The sequence below is a fragment of the Aspergillus aculeatinus genome (assembly GCF_003184765.1).
Source record: "Aspergillus aculeatinus CBS 121060 unplaced genomic scaffold BO66scaffold_21, whole genome shotgun sequence".
NCBI classification, from domain to species: Eukaryota; Fungi; Ascomycota; class Eurotiomycetes; order Eurotiales; family Aspergillaceae; genus Aspergillus; species Aspergillus aculeatinus.
In genome coordinates, this window is record NW_020291490.1 from 285,173 (window position 1) to 312,879 (window position 27,707).

The window sequence follows — 27,707 nt, forward strand, 5'->3', positions numbered from 1 at the left end:
AGGTGGGAGAGGGGATCTCGAAGCGAAACGAACGGCCGGTAGACTGAGATGAATGAAGCGAAGGAACGTTGTGTGAAGCGAAAAGAAGGGCGGGCTATAGACTGCAGGATCAAGTCACTCTATGCTGGGTTCTGTTTTCTTGCGTCAGCGAAACCTCGAGATCAGGGATACACAGGGTGCGGTGTATGCACGCGACGACCAGAGCCGACAGGGAGTGAGAGGCAGCAACCCAGACAGGCTATAGCGGCGACGAACCAGCGTCATCTGCGGCGCGCACTCGAACAATAGATTTGTTCGCTGCAGCGCGGACCAGCAGGAACATGGTCGATGAAAGCCCTTCCTGCGGGAGGGAGGTGCAGGAGGGGCGAGGAGGCTCCCAAGTGAGACAATCCAGGTCGCTTTGCACCCAACCGCATGCATACCTCCAGCTGGCGGTCGGCTATGGTTGCCACCCGTGCATACAACCCGTTGGCTTTTTGTTCACTCACATTCACAGGTTTCTAGGAAATCTCTCAAGGCAAGAATAAAAATAGATAGGCGAAGGAAGAAGCCCAAACACCAAGAATCAAGACAAAGGACAGTTTGAGTTAAAGATTGAATGACGGGCAATTGCCAGTGGATGGATAGTGGTCTGTTCGCGGGCTGCGGTTGTTAAGGTAGGTTCGTCACCGATGATGGAAAATGGCGCCCGAACCAAGTCGACCCGAAGGGGGAGCCACCGAAATCGCGACACATGCAAGATTCGGCTACAGAGAAGGGAGGAGATTGGCGAACCCAGGAAATAGGGCGAATCTTAGGGCGTCATGGTGGGCCACGGACACGGCCAGGCGGAGACAGACACGGAAGAATAAAAGGTTTGGTTGGTAGTAGATATAGGAAAGTGTGAACAATGAGAGAGTGTGGATGAGTTTGTATATGGGTGGGAGTGTGTGTAGAGTGTGTTTGTGTAAGAGAAGGAAACCAAAGAGAAAAGCAGAAGGGGAGAGAGAGAGAGAGAGAGCGAGAGCAAGAGGGAAGGGGAGGAAGAGAGAAAGAGAGAGATTGGAGCAGGCAGTGAAGGGACGGACGGGGTGGAGAGAGACAAGAAAGCCAGAGCAAGCCAAAGATCGATCGGGACCGACGAAGGGGCCGCACGGGTACTCTTGATAAAGGATTAGGTAACGAGAAGGGGACGGGGCAGCAGGAGCTGTGGGAATCAACTTGCGCCGATGGGCTGGCTCTCTTTGGTAATTGATTTAATTGTCAGGTAATTGATTGATTGATTGATTGATAAGAATGGAGAAGGAGGGGAAGAATAAGGTAGATGAGAGAGATCAGAGATCGAGCGAGGTAAGGGAACAATTGGAGAGGAGGGGAAGAGGGCGATCGAATCGTGTGGGTTGAGGAGACGTCACAAAGGGGACGATTGTGGGGAGAGGAGGTCGTAGTGGTAGATGTAATCTGTAACTTAGTACGCGTGGAGATGGAGAGAGGGGTGGGAATTTGAAGAGTAGGAAAGAGAAGAGAGAAAGAGAATAAGAAAGAGAAAAGAAGAAGAAGAGAGGAAGAGAGGAAAGAGACGAGAAAGAGTAAGAAGTGAGAGTGAAGAGGACGGGAAGTCAGTTCCAGACCTTCAGGCAAAGAAGGGGGCGAGAGAGATTTGGTTAGATTACTTTTTAGTAGTTGTACGGGGGTGGAGAGAGGAAGACTGGAGGGAGGGAGGGAAGAGAGCAATGACGACGTTGTTGGATTGGAAATTGAATGGCTAGCGAATCCAGGGTTTGAACCAAAAGCAGTGCGCAAATGGATGGAAGAGCGATAGAGAAAGAGAGAGAGGGAGGGGGAGAGAGAGAGAGAGAGATAGATAACTACGACTTTGTATAGTTAGTACTATACATCCATACATCCATCCATCCATATGTAGTAACCTTGAAGTACGAAGTATACCAAAAGCTCATTCATGCTCATGATTTGCTTCTTCCCGTCCTTCTTTTGGTTTTCCTCTACCCTTCGCTCGGTCTTCCAGAAGGTCGCGGCACCCGGCGGCGGCGGCTGCGGGCGTCGTCAGAGAACAACTCCGATGGGGCCAGACAATTTGGCCTGATTGACTAATTTCACTACCTCACCTTACTTGCTCCGTACATTCAGCCAGGTTCCTGGCCATGGCTGGTGCTGGTGCTGTACTTGTACTTAAACTAGAAGCAGCATCGGCCCCCCGTCCCAACGACAGAACCATTCCCTCCGTGTATACGATCGGCCCTTCTCCCCCCACTTCCTGGCCTCGTTCAGGTCCGGTCGGGTTGGGTCTAGTTCATCATGGGGCAAGTAGGAGGAGGAGGAAGAGGAGGAGAAGCAGGAGCAGGAGCTGAGAATGACGCTGATTAATATCTGACTAGCTAAATATATCCATAAATATATCCATACCGTATAATTCCAGATATCCATAAATCGGAACCTGCCGGGAAAGAAAAAGAAGTGCAATGCAGCAGTCAACTGGAACACTGAGTAACGACTAAGACGGGGGGAGAGATGCTAAAATTGAAAATTGAAAAAAAAAAAAAAAAAACTCCCCCAAGAAAAAGAAAGAATACACACAGCTACAAGCACACCCACAGTCACACACAGAGAGAGAGCAAAGAGTGGGGCGAATGACGCTTAAGCAAGCCATCTCATTAGTTCGTGTCGTGCTCTTCTAGAATCTCCCGGGCGGAAAATGAGTGGAGGAAAAGGGATTCCATCGCACCACTTAATTTAATTAAAATGAGGCTTTGACTTTCTGGCCTCTCTGTCTTGGGCAGAGTGGGCACGCACTGCAGCGGGCACCTCACAACACAACCACTTGCCCTTCGGTCATCATTATCGTCATCATCATTGGAGTTTCTCGCGACTACTCTCCATATCCATATTTAAACTCCAGGGTTTTTTCTTCCCCCTTCCCTTTCCCTTTGACTAGACTTTTTGAAAGAATTGATATTACATCAACGCCACCCCCCCCCCCCCCCCCCCCCCCCCCCCATGCATAGAACCTACAGTACTTAGTCTAGTGATCGAACGCGTGGTCGATCCCCGCGTGTAAGCGCATGAATCAGAGGGGGAAATGCCGCGAGTCATTGGCAGGTCTTCCAGAACTTCCATTCCACACGAACCACGCACCACACACTACATACATACATGGCCACCATACTCTGACCTTGGATTCAAAGGAGTTTTCAACCTATGTTCGTTCAACGGTCCTCTGGAGTTCGCGTCTGAGGGGACAAATGGAAACGATGCCGAATAGGAGTGGCAAACCATCCAGTGACGTCGATTAAATGTCCATGATGTGATTTGATGTTGTGGTACATAATTCCAACAATGGGAAGCAGATCCGTCCGCCTTGGAACCGCGGGTGAGGGTTGGGGCTGACAAGAAGGGAGAAAGGCTCCTTCAACCGAAACTCTCTGTCTGGGTTTCTTGCCTTCAATTTGAGAGGAGAGGAGGAGATTGGTGGGTGGCTGATGGTCCGCAACAGCATGTGTATTTTCTTATGGGTATGATGATAAGGGGAAAGAAAGATAGACAGGGAAACAGCAAAAGAAGAGAGAGATAGTTACATGCGGTGACACAGAGAGACAGAGCGAGGTGGAATCAATCCACTGGGCGGGACGGGGACAGTTTTATGCAAGGAGCCTCGACCACTGCTGTTCTTGCTGCTGCTGCTGCTGCTGCCCAACAACAACGACAACGACCCTGTCTAGTTAACTTATCTATCTCAAGTCTAACCTCGGATAGTAATTCACCTCACCCTTCCCCAACCCTACTTAAATAGTACTTCATATGTCAACAGCTACTGTGTTGAGTCAGGCATACTATACTAGATTGACTCACAGTCCACACTACCTGAGTGGGGACTATCATACTGCCCAGTCAACCATATGCAAGACATGAACGCGCGTTATGTCTCAAGGGATCGTCAGGCTGGATTTCCCGGAATTATATTTCGGTTTCGCGGCGGCCAATCGACCGAACCCACTTTTCTACTGGCTCCATTCAACTTACTGCACCGGACATCCTCGACCTATGTATCTTCTGCATACAGGTGGAATTTCTAGGATACTCATCCTGCCGACGAACATCCCTGCTGCCTATTTTGTTCCGCAGATTCGGTACGATACTGACTGGAACCTGGAACCCCCGCATCCAGACACTGTACTGGTCTAAGGGGAAAATCTCTCTTTATCATTCGTAACCCGGCCTGGTCGGGTTCAAAAGGATATTAAATAACAAACATTCAGAATGCCAATGCCACAGGAGAGGGAGGCCATTAATCCCTCCCGCGTAGCTTGATCACGCAAACGCAAATGAGAACCTGGTATAGCAAGCACAATGCAAAAGGAGACAAGTAGGACAGAGGTGATGGCAATACATACAAGGAGAGTTCTAGTCCACGCTGATCGCCCGGTTTTACCTTACCAGAAATAGTCCCAAAGTAAATGCAAAGAAGAATGGAAATCAAGACTATGGTACATGGCCTCATGGGTCGGTCTATGGCGGCTTCCTCCAGGACCCTCTCAGGAAAGTAAGTTCTTCAAGGAAGGACTGGCGCTGGCGCCAGAGCCGCCATTCGTCCCACCATTGTTCGGGTGTCTGCCCGTGCCCATCAAATTCGGCCCTCCACCGATGGGCGTTTCATCCGGCTTCACGGGAGGGGTCGGTCCCCGAGGGTCAACGTGGGCTTGGGGTATGGGGGGTGACTGGGCTGGCGCCCCGAGGACCCGATCAACGGGATACACCCGCGGTGGTGGCCCTCCGTTCAATGCGCTGAGCGTGTGAGAGGGTGAACGCCGGACCATCGTGGCCTGAATATCCGGTGGGGAAGCCGAAGGTGCATACGGGCGGGGCCCTGCAGCGTGCGAAGGGCGAGGCGACAGCATCGAGGGCGGCCCATAGGGACTCTGATGGGCGGAGTAGGGCTGGGGCGGAGGAGGGTGTGTGCTTGCCGTATAGCGAGGAGCTGGAGGCGGAGGAGCATGGTGCGCTGGAGCCGGCTGGTAGCCGTTGATGTGGTGCGCTGATGGGGGCGGGGGCCCTCCTCGATACCCAGGCACCGGTAGACCATTGCGCAATCGGCCATCCGCATAATCAGCGGATCGCTGGTCATACCAGTCAGGCCCACTGTGCGAAGGCGTGCCCATCGGTCTGGCAAGAACACTGGGCTGAGCCGGATGGGCGTGATGCGGTCCAGGGCCATACGGGTGGGTATGGAACTCGCGGATTGGAGGATTCGGCAGGACTGGTCGAGAGGCGGGATATGGGGACGGTCGAGGTTCGGGCGATGGCTGAGAGGCGGGCTTCGTGAGGTGGCACTTATGGCATTCCACTAGCGCTTGCGACCCGTCTGCTGACCCCGTACCGTTGTCGGGAGACGCGTAGTCGCCGTTAAGCCTGGGCAGACCAGTTTGAGATGGCTTGCGAGAAAGGTACGGAGGACTGGCCGAAGATGCGCCGGAATACCTTGGCTCATTCAGACCGGCTCCATTCAACAGAGGCGTCCGAAGGTCAGTTGTCCGCCGCGATTTATCGATCGACCACCATTTGGGCGTGCAGGTGCTGGAGCAGCGAGCACACTTTCGGCCAGAATTGCTATCAGTGGCGGGGCGAGGAACATGGTTTTCGGAGTCGATGACCATCTCATCTGCCGCATGCTCTGGTGATGCCGGGATAACCTTGTGATTGTCTCTGGTAGTCGTCGACAGAGGCACCACACCGTTGACGGCCGAGACTCGGCGACTCCCAGGGTTTGTTGCAGGGTGATGCGACGCACCGGCAGACTGTTGTACGTAATTGGCTCTCCGAACAGTCCCAGTCAAGCTTAAGTCCGCTTGTTTGTAGACTTGCGCGTAGCGCTGCAGCGCATTCAAGCCCGCTTCCTCGGTTGGCTCGCCGATTTCATGCACAACAGCGGAAACGGTATGATGGGGACACCAGATTCCGGCCGAAGCAGACCCATACTCATCTCCAAGCCGCACGCTGCTCACGGTATCCCGCCTGGAGCTCTTCACCGGTGTGATATCGAAGCCAAACTTGTACTGCGCCTGGAATGCACACCCAACATGGAAACGGGCGTTGCAGTTGCTATAATGACATTGCACGCATGCTCCTTTGTCTGTCTTGCAGATCTTACATACCTCCCGATACCTGTCCGCAGGAATCAGTCCAAACCCTTCGGCTGGCTCAAGCTCCTTGGAGTTTCCAAACTTGATCTCCGGAGTCCAAACGGCACAAGCGACGTGAACCCAGTTGTTACCGGCAGTTCTCTTGAGCGGCTCGCGCGGACCAATTGGCTTGCCCACATCCTCCTGCCGCTGCCGGTAGAGCTTGATGGCCTCGGTCAGTAATTCTTTCTCGAGTCTCTCCTTCTCACGATCGCGCTCAGTCTTTTTCTTATGTGTTGATCTCGGCGCTTCCATCAATTCATGCTCCGTCCAGGTCACTGGGCACAAGACGCATTCGTAGCGAGTCGAAATCATGGGCTCTCGGTCATTTGAGCACATATCGCAGAGCCATTTGACACAGTTACGTGATGGACTAACACCATAGCAGCCGCGATGAACGGTCAGTCGGCAATCCCGGCAAGACAGGTGCTGGTCACCCATGGGCTCCATCTTGTTGCAGATAGCGCATGGGAGCGTCTTCGCCTTGGGAGGATCAGGCATGATTGGCGAGGGTTCCGGCACCTTCTCGGTCGGTGCTTTCTTCTTCGGCGCAGGCGGTTCCACCGATGTCGCTGTGGAGGTTGTAGCGCTATCTTTGTCCGTGATCCGTCCCTTTTTCTTTGTTGACTCTTGTTGTACCTGAGGATTAGCATTTACCGGAACACCTAATGAAGCTGCCGTAGCCGCTGTGGCACTGTTGATGCTGATTGGGGTTTCGGTTGAGAGAAGAAGCTGGGTCAGGAGCTCCTCGTCTACGCGGCGGCGCCATGACTTGTTACCACTCTGCCCAATCTTCTTCGCAACTTCATCGACACTCTCCCACTGAATGCCATATTTTCTCCACAGGAGAGCGCAACGCAGACATAGAGCCACAGTGAGCTGTGGTCCCTTATCGCGTTGCTTAGAGGAGGGTTCACTAGGTTTTGTTGTGCCAGGCGGGACTCCTGGCGCGCGTCGCCATTGACGTGAGGTTCGTGTAGAACAGAATTTGCACTGAAATCCACGCTTTTTCTCCACCGCTTTCTCGTTATCATACGCCGAGTCGTCGTGATCATCCGCCAAATCATCTACTAGCTTCGCAGCATTGTGTCGCTTGGCTTCTTTCTTGCCCCGCCTGCCTTCGTAGGTTCCCCAGATTTGACGACCGCGCGGGGTCTTCTTCCACATGTAGTAGAACCGGACGACCTGGTAATGCGGTACGGTCCCAACGTGCTTGGTGACATTGCGTAGCTCCGATCCAAACTTGGCAACTCCTTGTTCAAATAGTTTGACTTCTTCGGGGCGCAGGTGGGGTTCCTTGAGGTCCTTGTATTTGTTGACTTGCTTCAATTTCGCAAGTGCCGCTTTGACATCAAAGCTGTTAGAATAGAGCAACTCAAGAGCTTTGTCGAGGAAATTCGTAGAATATCCCTCCACTCCCAAATCGGGAGCTAATGCCTTGGCTTGCTTCATATAATTGTCGATAAACTTCTCCCTTTCGGCAGGACTGAGATTAGTGCCCGGCATGTCGTCTTCTCCGCGGGCTGAAATCTGTCCTGCAGTGGGCATTTTGAACATTAATTCGGCGGTGCGTACTTGCTTTCCCGCCACTGGGACCGGCTCATCCTCACCGCGGCGCACGTAGCCCGCAGGCTCGTCCAGCACCCATTTCGGTCGGTTCGCCTTTTCTTGTTTGGCGGCCTCTATCGCGGCAAGCGTTTCCTTTGACAGCTTGGAATCCTTCCGACCGCTGCCGCCTCTCAAGTATTTCTTCTTGATATCGATCGGTTTGACATACTCCACCGGCCTACCATGCCACGGAATCACCATTGCCTGGTGGCGAGGCCCCAATCGGGAGCTGGCCCGTGGGTATATGCGGTCATCGTAATCAAGGGCGTCTTCGACCCGACAGTGAATTCCCAAATAGCGGTAAGGCCACATCCTGGCCTGTGCCACCTGTTCCTCGGTGGCTGGTCGAACCTCCTCCTCGACAGGGGCTGGGGTGCTGCCTGTGGTGCCGTTCGCGGCGGCGTTGGGATCCTCCTCTTCCTCTTCCACGATTTCCTCTTCGCCTTCAGGGTGCGGCGCCTCACCGAGCAGCGGGGTGTTCCGTGCCTCCAGCTTTCGTTCCTGCGCTCGACTGCATGCTGCGCAGGCCCATGCGAAACCTCGTGCAGGCTTCTTTGTCAGGACAGGTCGAACGCAGTACATGTGATAAGTGTTGTGACAGACAGCACAATCCACCGAGTCCGTACTAAAAAAGAACATTAATGTCACGATCCAGTGATCCGAACGAAAATATTGGGACCTTACTTTGCAGCATATAAACTACACCGTTTACACGTCTTCACGGCGCTGGTTAACTCCTTCCGTCTCCCAATTTCGACCAAGACAAACTTCCAGCGTTCATCCAGGACTTTTTTGACATTGGCGGGGACGTTGATGACCTTGCTTGTCGGAATAACATCGTAATAGCGATGAATGTACCGGTCGAACATCTTGTCGTACCAAAAGCAATCGCGAGTTTTCCTGTATTCGTCGAAGTCCGAAATATCGGACAGGTGGGAGATGTAACATTTTCCACGCAGGGAGGTGAGTGGACAGGTGTCGGAGTGCATTGATGCGAAGACCAATCTCGTATCTGCGACCTTCCGTTGGATGTCACGTGGTCTGTAATACCAATTCACGCGTAACGCCTCGATCGGGCCCGAGGCGGTATTCTTGGAGGGGAGAAACTCCATAATTCGCGCCAAGTAATACGGTTCGCCTGGCGGCTCACAAATGAGGTAAACATGGTCTAGCGCACGGCCTTAGCATCTTTTCCTTCCAGCCCTTTTGAACACCCGGCGCGCGCTGATTGACAAGGAACGTTCGGAACACAACAATGAGAGGAGGAGGACTAACCATTCATGGCAAACGTGGTGCCGTCATCCGCTGTGAGCTTGCCATCTTCCAAATAAGCGCCACGCTCCTCAAAACTGACCATATTCGTGTCCGGTTGGTGGTGACTGGCTCCTGGAGCAGCTGTAAATAATTTCTTCGCAGCACTTCCATTGGCCGTGGGAGTACTCGTCGAGCTAGCCGGTTGTTTTCGTTTTCTGGACGAGTTTCCTCCCCCATTGATCTCGTCAGGTTTGGCCGAAAATGACGATGTGCCGGGAATGAGGTGGTTTGGTGTGGCGGCGGGAGTTGCGCCATTTGTCGCCGTCAGACTTTTCCGTGAGCTTGACGAGGATGCTACTTTCTCGGCCTCGACTTTGGAACCATTTACAGGATGGCCTGCAACGCCGCTCGTCCGCTTAGTAGATTTGGCGGCGGGTTGGGCAATCTCCAAATCCATGTCGATGTCGCGATCTTCCGCATAATTGGGACGTGGCGCTGCATTGCGCCCTCTTGAGCGGGTGCCATACGGTGCCGGCGTCGTAGACGCGCTGGGCGGCTCAGTGGCTGTGAGAGTGACCTCGGAGGCCGGCGAAGCAGTAGCCGCGATAGAAAGCGGTTGCGATTGCAGATCGTTCCCGGTGGCGGCCCCTTGGGGCGTGGGAGACTCTGCGGAACCCGTCCGAGAAGCAAGACCGGGAGTAGGCATTTGACGGACTGCAGAAGGAGATGATGAACTGAGCCTCGCGACGTGCTGGGACTGCAGTGACTTTTGAGGCGGTGACCTATTCGAGGCCATGGCCAAGCCTCAGGCAAATTTTCCAAATAAACAAACCAAGTAAAATGGCCGTGGTGCCTCCAGCGTGGCGGGCGTGTCGAGCGGTAATAGGTTTACCACCAAGCGGAAGAAACACCAAACAATTTGGCTGGTGGGAGGAAGAGGCGGAAATGCGAAGCTCAGCAACGGGCCGTGACGGGAAGGCGATCCCTCATCAGAACTGACTCTGCAGGCGGGTGGAGATATCGCACAGTGGCGTGAACCCGAGTATCAAGGGGCGGCAATCAGAAGAACAGAGGAGGAACACCAAGTCAGTCAAGCCTTGGGGGTTTAGGATAAAGGGAGCAAGGCTGCAAAGATGTTGGAATATCTCTCTGCCTACGACCGCACTGAAAGGGAAAGAACAGAGACAGTCGATGCAGAACAATCGAAGAAGAGTTAAAAAATGCCAGTGCCGAATTTCAGTTCCAATTCACTCTTTAATTCCCGCAAGGGCGGAAGGAAGGGTGAACGGGTGATGTTGATGTTCGAACAATAATTCCCAGAGAAATCGAGGTCGGCGGTGAAATATCAAACCAGATAGATGATGAGTCTCCACGGAAGAGAAGGGAGACCACAGAGAAGTAGGCTCGAATAGACTGATAAACCCGAGGACAACGGGGAGGCAAGTTGAGAGGAATTATGGAAACGCAGGAAGGAAAAGTATAGTGTAGGGCGAGAAAGACATCAAAAGAGAGAGAGGGAGGGAGGGAAGGAGGGATGGAAAGGGAAGAGTAGAAAGAGAAGAAGAGAACCGTAGTAGGGTAGTAAAATGAAGGTTAGCGGCGGTGGAAGCCAAACCAAAGTAGAGCCACACTAAGGCGTTGGGAGACTCGTGGGGACCGAGGGGAGGGGGGGGGAGGAGAGGGAAGAGGGTGTGGATGCGTGTGAGAAAGAAAGAGTGGGAAAAGACAAAAGGACGGACAAGAAGAACGAAGAAGAGTAGTAAGAGATTGGGAAGAACGGATAAGATCACTTTAGACCCAGTCAGATTGGTCTAGTCCTTGTGGCAGGACTGGCACGGGAAAGTAAGTAGTTCGTGATAATCACAGTTGACCCTCGCCCCCAATTGTTATAGTCCCTTAAATCCCGAGTTGATGGAAGAGGGCTTAGGGGAAATGGGTAGGTAGTAGGTGGTCGATCGATCCTCACGGTCGAGATCATGGATGGATTGGATCGGATGTATGTTATATTGGACTAGTGCATTTCCCGGGACCCAAGGGGAGGGATATCGGGGAGGGGAAGTCAAAACGGGGCAGGGTTCAAAGAAGGGAGGAGAGAACAGAACTTGAAGGGGAAGAAAGAGAGAGTAGAGGAAGAAGAAAAAGAGGAAGAGGAAGAGAGAGAGAGAGAGAGGGAGAGTGAGAGGGAGGGAGGAGGGAGGAGGAGGGAGGGATGTGGGGGAAGGAGGCAAAAAGAGGATGAAGATAGAAACTCGAGTCAAGACCACCGCAGACAGGAAACGTGAAAAGTCAGAAGCTTGGGTTGAAGGAGTGAAAATAATAGGTATGCAGCAACATCCGCGGTAGCAGAAGAGAGCGAACGAACGAGACCCGAAAGAATCACTTTACTCACTCACTACCTAACAGAATAGTTCAAGTTCCCAAGTTCCTTTTCTTCCCTTCCACCAGGTCCTAACCTACTCGTACAGTACCTACAGTACCTACAATGGAGTACTAAAACTAACAACTTCTTACCTACTATAACTACACTAACTGACCAGCTGGGATCCCGACCAGTCCACATCCTCGCCCCTAGTCCCGATGGGTTAATATGACGGATCCTCCTCCATCCAACCCAGACAAGCCAAACGACCCAGAGATGCTGGCTAGCAGATTCGGCAACATGATCATTTGGAGCGAGGTAGGCAGTCTTCTCCAGAACTTGGACTCTTTTTGACCGTCTCTCTACTTCTTCACTCCATACTCTTCACAAGTTGAATCTCCCCCGTTCATCCATTCTCAAATTTCGATATGCCTTCAACTCCGGTTTCTGAATGGATGACCGGCCAGGGTGACCGGGCGCCGTCATAGCCTGGAGGTCAGGAGCATCCTCTTCGGGAACAGCAGACTGGCAGAGGTCGGCCGGGGCGTGGTCCTACTTCCTCCCTGGGCGGTTGCTGACTAGGTAGTTGCTTATAAGCCATTGTTCCCCTTGCTCGCAGGCGGCGCATTTGACCCGTTGGGAGATCTACGTTATTCTACTGGGTTTAGCGGAAATACCTAAGTCCCATCGCTCTCGGATGCTTGTCGTGGGCCCTTTGAAAAGGAAATGCTGCTGCTGTGGGCCGAACGACCCGATACGAAGAAAGAATGATGGTACATCGGGACAGGGAAGGGGGGGGGTCCTTAGCCATGGGCCGAGGACGCGATATATGATGAGGCAAGCGCCCAACAATTAAGACAAGGGTCGACCGGCCGGGGGGAAATCTGACGAAACTTAAATGAAGAAGTGCGACTGAGACGGAGGAGAGAGGGATGCTAAGAGCAGAGGAAGAATCAAAGACCGGACAGGCTTTGCTCGGCTCCGTACACCGCAGAAGATGGAAAAGGTGGAGGGAGTGTGGATGGACAGGAAAAATAAAATAAAAATAAAAATAAGAGGGTATGTACGTATGTATGTATGTTTTATGTTTTATCTGTGGCTGGAATGTTGTCACGTAGGGCAGCGCATGCGCGTTGAATCTGAAATCCTGAGCGCCAAGTCTATTCCGCGTTCGGGCTGGAGCGTTAAAAAGTGAAGACCACCACATCTGTTGGATCGTATATGACTGCAAGAGCCACATGTTTGATATATCTAGGCACAACATGGTCTAAACCCAGGGAACTGGACAAGGGATTTGAAGGTCGAGGATATTCGGAATGACCCATGAAGAGCGATACCGCAGTATGTTTAGGATGTTACAGGGAACTTCTCGAAACAAGCACCGGCCAGATAAGTAGGTACAGCACTTGGTAGTATTATTAGAGCAACCGACTAGCATCTTCCCCCCTCCCCCTTTGAGCTCGGTCTTTTGGCTCCTCGGCTCTGAGCATGATATAGAGCTGTGTTTTCCTCTTGGAGTTGAGGCATCAGGGCGCATGCTTGGATATTCTGCCCGTTGGGTTCCCAGTTTTCTTTCTCGTTTATCAAATTTTAGGGTCTGTCCACCATCATTCCCGATTTTACCGGGGCACGGGAGGTCCACGGTCAGAAAGGGGAGGGGCATTTTGTGCAAGAGTGGCTCCGTACGACCAAAGAAAGAACTGGAGGCATGGAGACGTCCGGGACAAAGCTAAGCCATTTTAGACTAGGTAGACAACCGAAAACTCGGATCAGAACAATACAGCGAAAAGGGAGAGGGCTGTCGGTACCGTGGCTCCTCTTGACCTGCAGTACTAATTGGCTAGTGGTGATTAGTAGCGGAACACTGTATATGTAGTAGATCATTCGAATGTGTCGGTCTGACGGTCTGTCTGACTGACTGACTGACTGACTGACTGACTATCAGTCTGTCTGTGTCTGTGATAGACTAGTGTACTGTACAGCATGGGGTGAACCTCATGCGAACTACCCCGTAAACCAACCCCTCTATCGTCGGGTTTCTCTCATTATTGTACAGTACGGCATGCAAAATCACGGCCTCCCCCCGGGAGAACCCAATAGGACTTGGCTTCATCCCACGCACGCGAAGGAATATGGTTGGATGGTCGCGTGTGGTCGGAGTTGACTTTTGACGAGAAGAAGTGATGTGATAATAACACTAAGCAGAAATCCTTCGGCGACGGCGGGAATACTGAGGACTGAGGACTGAGGACTGAGTAATATGGCCAAAGCCGCCAAAACCCTTAGCGCGATTCTTTCTCTACTGGGGACATCCCCTCTCCCCGCGACAGCGGATCGTCTGAGTAGCATAGACGCGGCGATTCTTTCTTGACCTTCAACATTGTGAACAATAGAGACATGTGCTGTTCTGCTACAGTGCCTAGGGCGAAACGGACACGCCCTCAGCTTCGTTAGATGCAAATTCTCTGTGCTAGGTGTAATAAGTTGTGTTCACTTACATCATCCCGATGGGCTGTCGGCTGCCATCAACTTGGCTGGTAGGCATTCAAGTGACCCAGACAACTTACGTACCTTGGAAACTTCTGGGTTTATGAACATCCATTCAGTCAGCTCATTTACGCCAAATGATTTGCTGCCGCACTGTTTGCACTGGCTTTTGTCGCCACCTTCCAATCACCTACTTAGCCGGGCACAGCATCATTCACCTTGACGACTGAGACAGGTTGATATTTGCGACTGGATACTCATCTTGCAATGCATACAGTGCTATCTTTACCCGTCTCATCTGTCCCATGAGGGAGATAAATTAGATTTACTGAAGCAATGGTGAAATGCAAGAATATGCGCCCTGTCGAAAAGAATAAAAAAGGAAAAGCAAGATCAGTCGCATCAGGCGGACAACTGTGCCAGCTCTAGCTCATGTGTCAAACCGTGTATCCGATGTAATAATGTGGGAATCGCAAACGCGGCATGCTGACGGAACTGGATCGTCCCATAGGGTAAGGTAACTATGGGGACGGACAGGTTGTAGCACTAGGAACTGTGCTATAGAAACTGACACTTAGCAGTAACTTATCAGCGCCTGCGGAGGACGGGTATGGAACTGCCTGCGCAATCAACGGCTAAACCTCCCACAGTGTCTCCCTGCCAGACTAACATCAATCACAGTATATATTTTAGCTGCATTGCGCCCACAAGTTGCAAAGTAGGTAACCTCCTCCAACTTTCTCAATGAGAGCTTGAGGAAACCGAACTCGAATGATGCCTCGGGAATTGCTTGGTTGGTACGGCGTACAGTACGGGGAATATGTTCGATCAGGTTCGTTCAAGCGGGAGTGGCCACAACAAAGTGGAGTCTTTAATCGCTCTTTGGAATTTAATTTTTCTCTTCTTGTTTTCACTACGTAGACCTCTTTTGCTGCGATTCTGTTTCGGGTCTGGCGTCCCCGGGTCCATCGCTGTGATGACCAGCCTGAGCCAGTGTATGTGACCGTTCTCGGGCAGGCCCTCCGTGGCAGTAGGCGGACTGGTAGCCACGAATGTATATAACTATCTCATCGCAGGCCTGAGCTCAAACATGAGGGAAAGCTGGAATGAGACATGGGGAAAGGGACAGCCCAACTGAGTTCCTTTACCAACAACACCAAGGGCAAAGGGGGACCGGAGGAGGGTGGTGTCAGTACTATTCGGTAAGCCTCCTGTCCCGCAATCGATGTTCCGAAGGTAAAACTGTTGCTATTGCTGTTGCTGTTGGTGCTTTGAACTGTGCACCAAGTCGGAGCCTGCCAGCAGTGCCAGGTGCCTTTCAGTCTAGACCATCTCAGGCAAGTGTGGGCAGAGCCCGCCCGGCGGGCGGACTCACCATGCTGATAAGTGTCAGGTGATCGCAGGTAACCAAAATCTGTGGGAGGTGCAGATAAGTTGACCAAGAGAAAGTCAAAGTGAAGGCAGTAAGAGTGCATAAATCTATGTATGCATACGTACTCATTGATGAGGCGAGAGGATGATTGTCTGGCTCAAATGAACAAGCTGGCCTGGTCGCCCTTGCTCATCTTTCTGTGGCAATGCGTGACGGATTTTAGATGGTAGATGGTGTCCTCTATGCGGTGTCTGTGCTCGATCATCAATACGGAGTGCATCATCTTGTATTAGACGACGATGGAGCTAAGAGCCAAGGAGTCTCCTGGCGACTGTCAAGTTACCTAGTAATCAGTTAGCCTCACCTTGTACAAAACCTCGGTAATGTTATGATACAGACACAGAGACAGCCAGACAATGATGCAAACGCATGCCGCTGTCGGCTAGACTAGCAGTGCTAGCAGCCTAGCAATGGGCGGATCAGCAGGGCTCCGATTAGCGGGTAAAGACGATCCAGGAACGTTTCCGCGGCGGTCGGGTCTGGCTTGTGCAGGAGGGATCATGGCTTACTTAGTTGGTGGTTGGTGGTTGGTGGTTACAATACATACCGTACAGTCTAAGTTACTGAGTATTGAGTATGTCTATAGGTAGGTACTTAGTGCTACCAACCAGCCTGAGGCAGCAGCAGATATGGCCCACCCCGCCGCGGGCTCAACTTCCAAGTTCCATTCAAAGTCTCCCCGTCGGGGATGCAGTTTCCGATCTGAGCGCGTTGCAACTCACGCGCGTTCTTGGTACTTTATTTGGTTACGCTCCCCGAGCCGGCGATTGATCTTTACTTCTTCACCCAACTCCATCGCCTGATAACTACTAGGTAGTTATCTATCTCACTTTGAGCTGATTTGTCACCACCAAGTCTTCTGTTGGTTCTTTGGCAGAAAGAAGATTGATCATTGGCATTTGAACCACTCATACACCTATTCCCCACCCCTACCCGCGTCAATGAATCTGTGAAACATTCTAAACATTCTATATAGCCGAGCTGTCACCCATGGGATCTCATACTATAGCTCTCACTCATCTCAAACAATAGTCATCTCATCGCAAGGCATGTCTGCGCCATCTGGACAGTCTCTCCAGACCTACGGCTTCCAGACTTCCGTCGACATCGCACGCCAGAACACATACGACGTAGCTGCTGTGGCTGGACAGAAGCGACCTGCAGAGCATTCCACAGGCAACAACAACCCGCTTTCAAGTGCAAAGCAGCCTGCCAACTTCAGTGAATCGGCCAATCAACCGGTAGATTTCATAAGGCCTTCGCTAGAACTGCCTAGAGGTCGTTTAGTTGCCAGTGATATTCGCTCGGCTGCAGCCAATGTCCCCCATAGAGATCCACCGCTTCGTTCTTTGCGAAGTGCCGATGAAGACTCTGCCGATCATCCTCTGTTGTCTCTGAGCAACCCTGTGTACGGACTGCCGTCCGTTTTAGCCGCAAATTGGGCGGCTATCGGACTTAAGTACATATACCAATGGCAAGCATCGTGCCTGCTGACTCCAGGACTGCTCGATGGCAGCCGACACCTGGTGTATACTGCCCCCACCGGTGGAGGAAAATCGCTTGTCGCTGACGTTCTGATGATTAAGCGCATCGTCGATAACCCGGGCCGCAAGGCAATTCTGGTCCTTCCATATGTAGCGCTGGTGCAAGAGAAACTGAAGTGGCTAAGACGTCTCGTGCAAGATGTTGAGAAAAACATCAGCGACGCCGACGATAAGGTGGACAATACGAGACCATATCACCAGCGCTGGCGCAAGTTACAAAAGTCGATTCGTGTGACAGGCTACTTTGGGGGAAGCAGAACTGCTGCGTCTTGGGCTGACACGGACATTGCCGTCAGTACCATCGAGAAGGTGTGGCCAATATCCTCTACTAGTCCCAGAGCACTTCTCCCATAAGTTTTGGATGCTAACCAGGCCATCTTACAAGGCGAACTCCCTGATCAACACTGCCATTGAAGAATGTAGTATCGGGGAACTGGGCGTAGTTGTTCTAGATGAGCTACATATGCTTGACGATGAGCACCGTGGATACCTTCTGGAATTGATGGTTACAAAACTGCTGCTCCTGCGACAGAACATCCAGATCATCGGGATGAGTGCTACACTATCGGTGAGCTACTAAGTACCGTTCAGCCATGCGCAGCGTCACCCTGACATAGGCCTAGAATACCGAGATGTTGGCGGAGTGGATGAATGCAGTTTACTACGTATCAACTTACCGCCCGGTTCCGATTGACGAATACCTCGTTTACGAGAATGCGATATATCCCGCCGCAACCTCGAGGCAATTGTTTCAGACAATATCACGACTGAAGTCGGCTCCAACGCAATCTCTCGTTGAGACTATGCCTCCTCATCGCATCGTTGCTCCCTCAACCTTTCGAGAACTTGCGAATGCCATGACAAACGCGACAGTCGCCTTGGCCATTGACACGGCATCAGCTGGGTATGGTGCTTTGGTATTTTGTGGCAGTCGACAGGCTTGCCAGATCCAAGCGGCGATCATCAGTGAAGCTATGCCAGCCCCCGGGGAGAACACGGAAGACTTGAACAAACGACTGGACCTTGTAGCTGAACTCCGGAGTCTTCCCAGCGGCCTGGACCCTGCTCTTGAAAATACTCTCGTTAGAGGCGTCGGCTTTCACCGTAAGGATACCTCATACTGGGGCTCAGAACCAAGGCTGAAATATCGGGTAGATGCAGGCATGACGACTGAGGAGCGCGAACTGATTGCACAGGCTTATGACCAGGGTGCTCTCAGAGTGCTTATAGCGACTTGCAGCTTGGCCGCTGGCGTCAATCTACCCGCCAGACGGGTTTTGATCAATGGGGCACGCATGGGCCGAGAACTCGTCGGGCCCGCCATGCTGTGAGTACTCTCCCCAATCAATAGTAGCGCGGGCTGACCAAGAAAGACGACAAATGTGCGGAAGAGCCGGTCGCAAGGGAAAGGACGAAGCGGGCGAGACGTATCTCATATGTGGCAATAGTGACCTACAAGCTGTCTGTGACCTTCTCGAAGCCGACATGCCGGCCATTGAAAGCTGCCTAGCTCCAGAGAAGAGAGGCCTCAAAAGGTATGCCCGTGGCTTCAGCTCCCTTCAAGGCTTGCTGCTGACGACGTACAAGGGCCCTCTTAGAAGCCCTCGCTACCGGACTCGTATCCGGGTATGACGCAATCAAGGAATATGTCAGGTGCACCTTGCTTTACCGAACAGTGGACAGAAAGCTAGCCTATAGTATCATGCAATCTGCACTCCAAGAATTGGTCAAGGAAGAACTCGTGCATGTTGATGATGATGGATCATCATATTCAGCGACACAGCTTGGACAGGCTGTGGTCGCGTCCGCATTTGCACCCGAAGATGGTTTATTTGTCCATGAAGAGTTGAAACGGGCTCTGCAAGCTTTCGTCATGGATGGCGATATGCATATATTCTACATGTTTACGCCCCTCCAATTAGCTGCTGGGACTCACATCGATTGGCGCATTTTTCGAGATCAGCTTGATAATCTGGATGAAAGTGGGCTGCGTGCCCTACAATTTGTTGGCGTCCAACCTGGATTTGTGAATTACATGTATGATGGATTCCCGACTTTCACGGTATTCGGACTTCATGGCGCTAACAGCTCACAGGGCCCAGAGCGGCGGGTCGCTGAAAGAAAATTCACCAGAGCAGATCAAGCAAGCTAGAATCTATCAGCGGGCATATACTGCATTTCAGCTTCGTGATCTGAGCAATGAGGTTCCGTTGTCAGTTATCGCATCTCGGTACCAGATACCACGGGGCTCTGTCCAGAGCCTGGCACAGCAATGCCACGGGTTTGCTGCAGGCATTGTCAAATTTTGTCAACGCATGGGTTGGGGAATGTTGGCTGCAGTTTTGGATCATATGCAGGATCGCTTAGAGGCTGGGGCCCGGGCTGACCTACTCGAAATGGCACAGGTTACGTATGTCAAGGGTTGGACTGCCAGGCTACTCCGAGAAAATGGTTACCGGAATTTGAGGGCCCTGGCAGAAGCGGACTCGAAGGATCTGGTCCCTATTTTGATGATGGTTTGCCAAATCCTTGTTACCCCCCAACCGTAAGATGCTCATAATGAACTAGGTAAACCCGCGCAAAGCCCAGAAAAGCCAGCTTCATCCTGCAGAAGCCGAGCGTTATGCGAAGAAGCTTTTAGCCAAAGCAGAAATCATCATTGGGTCGGCCAACAAGGTCTGGGGTACGTCAAGTCAACTCCTTGGTTTACAATGATATGACGCTAATCTTAGCTCCAATCAACCTAGAACGCGAGATGCAGGTGGAGATAGATGAATAAAAAATCCACCGAACCAGATTGCATATACTTGGACATAAACTGACAAGAGTCGTTCACATTCGACGATCGGCCAATGCCGGCAGTTTCGGACACTGGGCATGGTCGACCCGTTAAGATTGCTTCTATCAAACCATCCAAAACGACTGCAGTGCTGAATAGACACCGAGCTTACTTCATCAGAAAGAACTTGACTACCTTGAAAATACGATTGTGAGCAACACACCGACCAGCGATGCTCATCAGCATAGAAAACCTCGTTTTCACACCCCATTGAGCAGACTTTGGGCGGCAATCGGCTGACCCTGGTCGACAAAATCCAGCAGAATAACGTTTGGTAGCTGACCATAAATGGAAAGGCATAAATCGGCTTGAGCTCCAATACTGCCCTCGCCTAACACTGCGTTGGTCTCGGCTGCATGCTCCCGATCTGGGATCAAGATGCCCAGGATATCGATATCCAAAAAGTGATTAACAATGTACATCCGACCGGTCGCTGAAGCCCCCGACGGCCGATCAATGCTACAGTTGGGAAACGAGGCATCGGTCACATCATATGGCGTTTCGAAAAAGTAAGCAAATTCATCGAGGATATAAGGAACCGCTGTGGCATCGGCACCATAATCTGATCGAGCCTGTAAGTCATCGTTGCGATCACTGAGGATGATCACGTACCTAGAAAAGTTATCAATCGCGTGCCATTACCGATCAGCTCTCGCAGAGTTGGCCAGGCGTTGATGGCTAGAGTGTTTGGCGATGACTTCGGCACAAATGCATAGTCGGCGATGGCCGCGCTCTCGAATGCCTCGGCGAAATGAGTGACTGGTAGACTATCACCATTTGTCAGGAGCAAGGTCACGACTTCATCTGGATTGTCGTCCAGCCAGGTCTTGACGGTGGTCAAGTACGACTCCAAGCTCCCGGCGTATTCAAGGAGGCATGATGTATGGCAAAGGAGGATCGTTTCATTGTCAATCGACTGGTGCGTCTGGCCTTGAAGAAAACGAATCCCAAGGTCCAGTTGCTCGGTGACGTCGATGTTTTGGTTCTGCTGAAGAAGGGGCCCTACAAAAGGACTGTCATGGGCGCCAACCTGCGTTACATTCGAGTAGATCCGGTCGCAGTAGGCCGACAAACCGTTGCAGATTGACTGGGCCAGGACGGGAAGCACGAGAGATGTAGTCGCGGCTAAGCCGAGAACAACAGGTGAGAAGAACATTTTGAACCAGAACGAGCTACTTCTATCAAGAAGAGTAGAGCTGCGGAAGTTATTGGGATTTTCGGGGTTTTATATATTCTCCCCGAGTTACACATTATCGTGCTGGATGACCAAATCATGGGATGCGGTAGTTGAAGGGTGAGGGCAATCCCGACGCTTGTGACGCTGGGCCGTGAGCTACCTAGACAAAATAGATTAGACTCTTCAGCAAGAATGTGATTGTGATGAGGAGTACAGGAAGGAGTGCGCGGAATGGGTGGATCAATAGCCTGGAGACAACCCCCCCTTGTCGAGAGGGGAAATTGGAGCTAGTTGTATAGAGTCGGCGGCGCACGTGCGAGTTCTCGCAACGTTGAACCATTCATTCATTGCTTAAGTTAATTGCTCTGGGATATAGTACCCTCATGATCCTGTCGAGCCATCTGGTATCATGCCAGGCGAGACAAGTACTTCCTGATGTACTCCGTACTGTTAGCCACAACTAGGGTTAGCCCAGTCAAAGAATGTACAACAATGGAGTCCCATGTTATGTGCTTATCCAAACAAATGAGTACTATCTTGCCCTCCCGTGTATAGCTAGCAATACTATAGTTAAAGTTAAAGTCGACAAGAGTAGTTATTAATGTCAATGTTTCTGATCTCCACGCCAAAATATCCCTGCCTAAGGCACCCCAGATAAAGGGTAAAGGATAAAGGATAAAGGCAGCAAGGCAGCAAGTGGAAGTGGATGCAGGTGGGCGGTGCTGACCTCCGTCGGGGAGTCTTGTCTACTCCGTACAGTAACTTACCTTATGCTCCAGGCTGTTTCGCTTCTTGATCTTAACCTCAACAGCAAGCAATCGATGTGATCCTTGTTGATTCTTCACCTTCCTCATGACTACCTAGTAGTTATTCCCAGCTAAGGTAACGGGTACAGTACATACACAGTACATACACAGTACTCCGTACACTGCCAGAAAACTAGCGCCCCCAGCACCGCCTCTAGTTTAGTGCTGGTGAACCACTGCCTGCCTGCCTGCCTGCGGCACCTTCCATCTTCCCACCTTGTCTACCTTAACCGTACTCTCTCACCACACCTTCCTCCTCCTCCTCCTCCTCCTTTCGGTCCCCTGTCATACCTTCACCAACCCCCCTCATCACGACATCTCCCACCTCCCACCTCCCACCTCCCACCTCCCACTAATATCTGGGTCTTGCACAAAAACAAGCTGGGAGAGATGGTCATTCGATCCTGCTGCCGATGAGCTCCATGATCGAGACCAGTAATGACTGGGCACGAGAGGATGAGCTCGACTTGGGACCAGACGACGATGCACTCTCCCCGCCGACCCGCAACGGCATCCCCGACCATGTTCACACCCATCCAGAGTCGGCGTCGGACTCAATGGCTTACGCCGAGGAAGATCTGCCCGATCTAACCAGCGAGAATCATGCCCCCGCCGTCAAACCAATTCCTGCTGTTGACCCCGATGCGACCGACCTTCCCTCTTCACCGCGTTCCGGGCAGCCCGGCGCTCCCGGTAGTGTTGACGAGACTCTCTCGATCCCCGACGACACTCCTTCCCTTCATGTGCGTCGCCGCTGCCGTTTCGCGGCCGTGGTTCTCCGCTGATTGATTGCCATAGGACTCCATCCTATCGTCGCGAAGCAGCAGCGCGTTGGGCTTCCGTGGCTCTCCTCGACTCAGTCCCAGTCCTTCCCATCGCCCGTTCGACCTTCGGTTTCAATCCAGATTATCTTCTAACTCAATTGGAAACTTCCGATCGGCTTCGCCGTTCCTAGCGCATTTGCACTCGCGCAAATCCTCCGTCACGAGCCACCTGTCTCCCGGAACCGTCGATTCGGGACCCGACACTCCCCAGGGACCCTGGGATGTCGTGCGGTGGACCAAACTCAGAAAGATCAACGGCCAGGCGTTCTCGGAAGCTGGAAAGCGGAATTTCGGCCATCCGACTTGCATGGTGGTCTCAACGTCAATCGTGGTTGGAACCTCCAAGGGTATAATCCTCGTCTTTGACTACCAGCAGAACCTCAAGACCATCATTGGCCTGGGGACGAAAGGTAAGCTTCAACATAGCCTTTCTTGGCGCTGTTCACGTACTAAGCGTGGGTGTCTAGCTATCGAATGCGGCGCAATTGCATCCTTGGCGCTGTCCGCGGACCACACCACAGTTGCCGGAGGTCATCAATCGGGTGACATCTTCACCTGGGAAATCTCGCGGTCTGCACGGCCCTTCCTTCACATACCCCCGATACCGGCCAATCTGATTGAAAACCGACCCTCAGATGGTCATATTGCCGGATCACCTGTCATACATGTGGGGTTTCTGGGGACTCGACGTACCGCACTGGTCTCTGCAGATAAACGAGGGATGGCCTTTTCGCATCTGGCCACGCGTGGTATGGGTTCAGTCGGACGGACGGTGAAAACGAGTAGGATTTTGGGCCGCTACCCTCAGATTTATGCGGAAGGATTTCGGCCACGAAAGCCCAGCTCAGTCCTGGCTTTTTCACCTCTTCCCCTAGGCAACGTTGAGCAGCCGACGGACTCGCTGGGACTGGTTGCTATGCTTACCCCTTATCTCCTGGTTATAGTGTCTACGACGCCCGTTGCGCAAACCCAACACAAGGCGCCTCGTCCCAAGGAGGTTGCCGCTCATGGCGCGATGACTGGAGCGCTAGCCTGGTTCCCGGCAATTCGCCTGAAAGGGAAGGAAACTGAAATATCGCGGACAAAGCTTGTCTATTGTTGGTCTAATGTACTGACAGTGCTGGATGTTTCCGAGGTTGAAGCGGATGAATCTCCAAACAGGGACCGACCTCCGGCCCTGGAGTTCAGACCACGAAGCAGATGGAAGGCCGATGAGGCGATTGTAGCTGTTCAATGGTTGAGTCGCTCCGTGATGGCCGTGCTCACCATAACTCAACAGCTGCTTATCCTTGAGGATCACACTATGCGTGTCACAGAAGCGGTTGATTTGCTCAACCGACACATCTATCATGTGGACTTATTCTCTGCCCAGCTCCATAGTCTGGTTGAGCAGTTCAATGAAGAGGACACAACGATGCATGGTGTAGTAGCGGATGCGTTCTTTATGAGCTTTCGCGCTTACAAAGGCCGTTTGTTCCTTCTGGGCTATAATGAACTTCTTATTGGGGGTCTTTCAAATTGGGCTGATAGGTTACTTGCCCTCATGGAGGCGGGTGATTTTATCGGGGCAATCCAAGTGGCGACATCCTACTATCAAGGCAGCGCCGAGAAGCTTACAATTGGTCTTCCCGAGGAGGACGCACTGAGGCAGCCTCTAGTACGAGAAAAGCTCCTGGAAATGATTTCAGCGTCGCTCAAATACGCATTTGGCCGCAACGCAGAAGCGAATAATGAAAGGCTCGACACCATACAGCTCCAGAAGCTGGCCGAGGTGTCAATATCTGCCTGCGTTTGCATGTCCGAACTAGATTATCTGTGGGATGAAGTGTTCACCTGGTTTGAAGAGAGTGACTCTCAAGGCATCTTTCTTGATGCACTTGAATCATACATCGTTGAGGGTACCGTCCGCTCACTCCCTCCCACTGCGGTCAAGGCTTTAATCAACCATTACGCGAAGAACCACGCCGCCAGCAGATTGGAAGAAATTATCTGCCTGCTGGATACAGCCACGATGGACATTGACCAAACCACCACGCTCTGCAAGCATTATAATCTTTACGACGCCTTCATCTATGTCTGGAATCGCTGTCTCGGGGACTACGTGGGCCCTTTGCAGGAGCTCCTTGGGCTCATACCAAGCCAGGGGGCTCTGACTAATGGAGACTCTACTAACGGGATTGCGCAATATACGAACGCGATGAAAGTGTTTCCCTACCTTTCCTTTGTTCTCACAGGCCGGGTCTATCCCACTGGCGATGATATGGACGAGACGGAGGCCAACCGAGCCAAAGCAACCCTATACGATCATTTGTTCTCCGGTAACCCGCCAGTCACAGGGCAAGGGGAAGCCCTTGAGACGTTCCCGGACTTGCGGATCATGCTGAGGTTCGACACAGCTAGCTTCATGAGCATGCTAAATGAAGCTTTTGAAGATAGTTTTTTGAATGATCAGGAACCAGATGAAGCCCCATCACACGGAGTGTCTGTCAACCGGCAGTATCTGATCAGTGTATTGCTACAGATAATGACTTCGGACTCCTTTGATGCTTTGGATACCATTCGGTTAGACATGTTTGTTGCTCGCAATCTTCCGAAATACCCTCAATACATTCTTCTCTCGGGCAGCACGCTTCAACAAGTTCTGGAGCGACTTTGCCGCTACCCAGACCCCGCAATGGCGGATGATTGTGAGCTAAGCGCTGAGTATCTGTTGTCCATCTATCAACCTCCAGATATACAAGGGATGATACCGCTGTTCAAGGAGGCTCGGTTCCTCCGGATTTTGAAATCAACTTATCGCGTGGAAAAACAATACCCTGAACTCATTCTGACCTACCTTGAAGATCTCAATGAGCAAGAAGCCGTCTTTACCTGCCTACAAGATTGCCTTCGCCCTGGCTCCGGTTTAGGCAAGAAGCAACAGCGGGATCTTCTTGATGTGGTCAAAGCTCATGCCGGTCAGCTTGCAGCGATTAATGTCGAACGAGCAGCGCAGACCATGTATACCTTTGCCCCGGAGACACACGAAACCTTCTTAAATGCCCTACAGCAAGATCCCTATCGGCAATACCAATACCTGGCCGTTGTGGTGGGAATGGCACTGCAGTCCGTGACGGAGAGTAGACCCTCCAAGCCCATCGAGAACTGGATGATCGAGCGTTACGTGCAACTTCTCTGCAGGTATAATCCCTCTCAAGTCGCCAACTTTGTGGATGATTTACGCATCGGTGATGTACGCCTAGAGGAGCTGCTGCCTTCATTGGAGGAGAGTGGCGTAGTGGACGCCGCGGTGATCTTGTTGGCTCGTCAAGGCCAGATTCGAGCGGCTATGGACCGCCTCATCGCGCATTTGGGGACACTTGAGTCCGGCCTGGTGGGCATTCTCCAGAGCATCAACGACGATCCGGACTCTGCAAGTACTACCGACGCCATTAACCACCTTGTAGAATCATTAGAGAAATACACACGAGTCGGTACTTGGCTCTGTCGGGGCCAAACGAACACAGCCAAGAATCCTCGGGCAGTCGAGAAGAATGGCTTCAGCAAAGGAGCAGTCGACCAGCCCCTTTCTTTCGATGAATCCTTGTGGCTCGATTTGATAGAAGCCGTGGTGCGCATTGCCAGTGGTGTTTTTGGCTTAATGCGCAAGAAGCCCTCCGAAACTGGCGATGCTTCAGTGACGGCAACCTCCACTCCTCTGATGCCGGCTGTTCGCTCGTTGGTCCAGCAGGTTTTCACCACCCTGCTTGCCAGCACGGTGCGGAGTGGAGGGTCGTCAACCAGCGAGCGCAGTGATGTCGCTTTCCTTCGAATCCTGCGTGCCTTCCTCACGCGGGCTGCAAGCTGGTCGCCGTCCCTGCTCGAGCTGCGCGCAGTACTGGCCTCGATCTTTTCCGCCTATACTTACGAAAAATCACTCCTGGCTCTTGCCAACGGCATGCTGGATCGGGACCTATTCGTGCACGTGGATGAGGTAACACGACTGCGCCAGCGGGGATGGCGACCACGAGGCCAGGTATGTGAGATCTGCCGACAGCGCATCTGGGGACCGGGAGTCGGACCCCAGTACTGGCAGGCCTGGGAGCAGAAACAAGCTAAGGCGCAGCAAACCCGTCTTGCAAAACGGCTCCACGAGCAAAATGATCCTGCGACCGCGCGGGGGAAAGGTAAAGCGGCCGACGTGGGTCAGCCGTTACACCTGCTGGAAGGCCATGCGGACGCGGACGCGGACGCGAATGCGACTGCGGAGGACTCCGAGCAGCCCGCTGGGCCAGTCTTGGTTTTCGCTTGTCGACACCTGTATCACCGTCGTTGTATTCTGGAAGTCGATCGTTCTGATGCCGCGCAGAATCAGAGTCATCCCCGTCAGAAGTTCCATGGCGGATCGGACTTGGAGGTGTTGTCTTGCCCGGTGTGCCCTGTACATACATAGTGGATGAGCGATTTCAACATGATAATGACTTATTGACCTTACTTGATTCTGTCTCTATTGCCGATCACTGCCAGATTCTCTTTGATGCATGTTGGTGATGAATGATGGATGACCGAGCATAAAGACGCCCGATGCGGAGGACATCGGGCAAAAGACGCCTCATGATTCAGAGTGAGTCTCTTTTTCCTTTCATTCCTGCCGTTCCTCTGGAGACAAGCGGGGAAGCGCCGATCGAGAAGGGCTTGGCTACTGGCCAAGGTTTGCGCGTGTGCTTTGGCTGTGCTTTGCAACAGGCCGAAAATCGCCGCCGATTCGCTCAGTGCATTGACATGCTTGCATTCCTCACCCGCCGCTATTTGACGCCCACTCCATGCATCCTTGATCATTGGGCTGTCACCTAACCCGAGGTAGCTACATCGAATTCCCTGACGAAACCGAGCCTAATCATGGTTCTGTCTCATCACTGGTCGACAGATATCAATTTTCCCTCAATCATACACCTTCCCCTATCAATCCGTGACATAACCACGCGCACATGGGCCTGCCATCTGCCGCAGACTGCCACTCACGCCATGCGACAGGTCTCAAGGCCTGGTCTGCTGCGTGAATCATGGTTGACGCCACAAGTTACTAGTGCATGAGCTTGTCCTTTCATATTGCCTGTAGAGGGGGGTAAGGGGAAGAGAAACGTACAGGACGCTGAACTTGGACGGTGAGGCTCTGTCCTGGCTGGACGGTCTGGCCGGACTTGGGGAGGCCGATGGCGGCGTTC

General features: G+C 52.2%; 6 protein-coding genes across 6 annotated transcripts; 2 read left to right on the forward strand and 4 right to left on the reverse strand.

The window, feature by feature from the left end:
- Position 1: 1 nt before the first annotated feature.
- On the reverse strand, positions 2-478 carry BO66DRAFT_79129 (uncharacterized protein). The gene has a single exon (XM_025653594.1). It carries the CDS (start codon positions 418-420, stop codon positions 145-147), a length of 276 nt encoding a protein of 91 aa, XP_025504543.1. The 5' UTR covers positions 421-478; the 3' UTR covers positions 2-144.
- Positions 479-2,989: 2,511 nt separating this feature from the next.
- BO66DRAFT_391528 (uncharacterized protein) lies at positions 2,990-3,808 on the reverse strand. Its single transcript, XM_025647276.1, has one exon. It carries the CDS (start codon positions 3,491-3,493, stop codon positions 3,287-3,289), a length of 207 nt encoding a protein of 68 aa, XP_025504544.1. The 5' UTR covers positions 3,494-3,808; the 3' UTR covers positions 2,990-3,286.
- A 721-nt stretch (positions 3,809-4,529) lies between these two features.
- On the reverse strand, positions 4,530-9,831 carry BO66DRAFT_321577 (DNA-binding E3 ubiquitin-protein ligase SNT2; the record flags this gene model as incomplete). Its single annotated transcript, XM_025643724.1, has 3 exons — positions 4,530-8,406; positions 8,466-8,949; positions 9,057-9,831. 3 exons carry the CDS (start codon positions 9,829-9,831, stop codon positions 4,530-4,532), a joined length of 5,136 nt encoding a protein of 1,711 aa, XP_025504545.1.
- A 6,513-nt stretch (positions 9,832-16,344) lies between these two features.
- BO66DRAFT_450561 (DEAD/DEAH box helicase) lies at positions 16,345-20,106 on the forward strand. The gene is made up of 9 exons (XM_025651825.1): positions 16,345-17,166; positions 17,243-17,425; positions 17,481-17,961; positions 18,013-18,184; positions 18,231-18,392; positions 18,445-18,894; positions 18,953-19,373; positions 19,426-19,540; positions 19,605-20,106. The coding sequence occupies exons 1-9, from the start codon at positions 16,363-16,365 to the stop codon at positions 19,634-19,636; spliced, it is 2,820 nt and encodes a 939-aa protein (XP_025504546.1). The 5' UTR covers positions 16,345-16,362; the 3' UTR covers positions 19,637-20,106.
- On the reverse strand, positions 19,643-20,990 carry BO66DRAFT_391530 (uncharacterized protein). The gene is made up of 2 exons (XM_025647277.1): positions 20,309-20,990; positions 19,643-20,258 (listed from the first exon to the last, which is right to left on the reverse strand). Exons 1-2 carry the CDS (start codon positions 20,850-20,852, stop codon positions 19,897-19,899), a joined length of 906 nt encoding a protein of 301 aa, XP_025504547.1. The 5' UTR covers positions 20,853-20,990; the 3' UTR covers positions 19,643-19,896.
- Positions 20,991-22,092: 1,102 nt separating this feature from the next.
- BO66DRAFT_438002 (CORVET complex membrane-binding subunit VPS8) lies at positions 22,093-26,935 on the forward strand (the record flags this gene model as incomplete). The annotated part of the gene is made up of 3 exons (XM_025651027.1): positions 22,093-22,422; positions 22,478-22,913; positions 22,971-26,935. The coding sequence occupies 3 exons, from the start codon at positions 22,093-22,095 to the stop codon at positions 26,933-26,935; spliced, it is 4,731 nt and encodes a 1,576-aa protein (XP_025504548.1).
- Between the last annotated feature and the right edge of the window lie 772 nt (positions 26,936-27,707).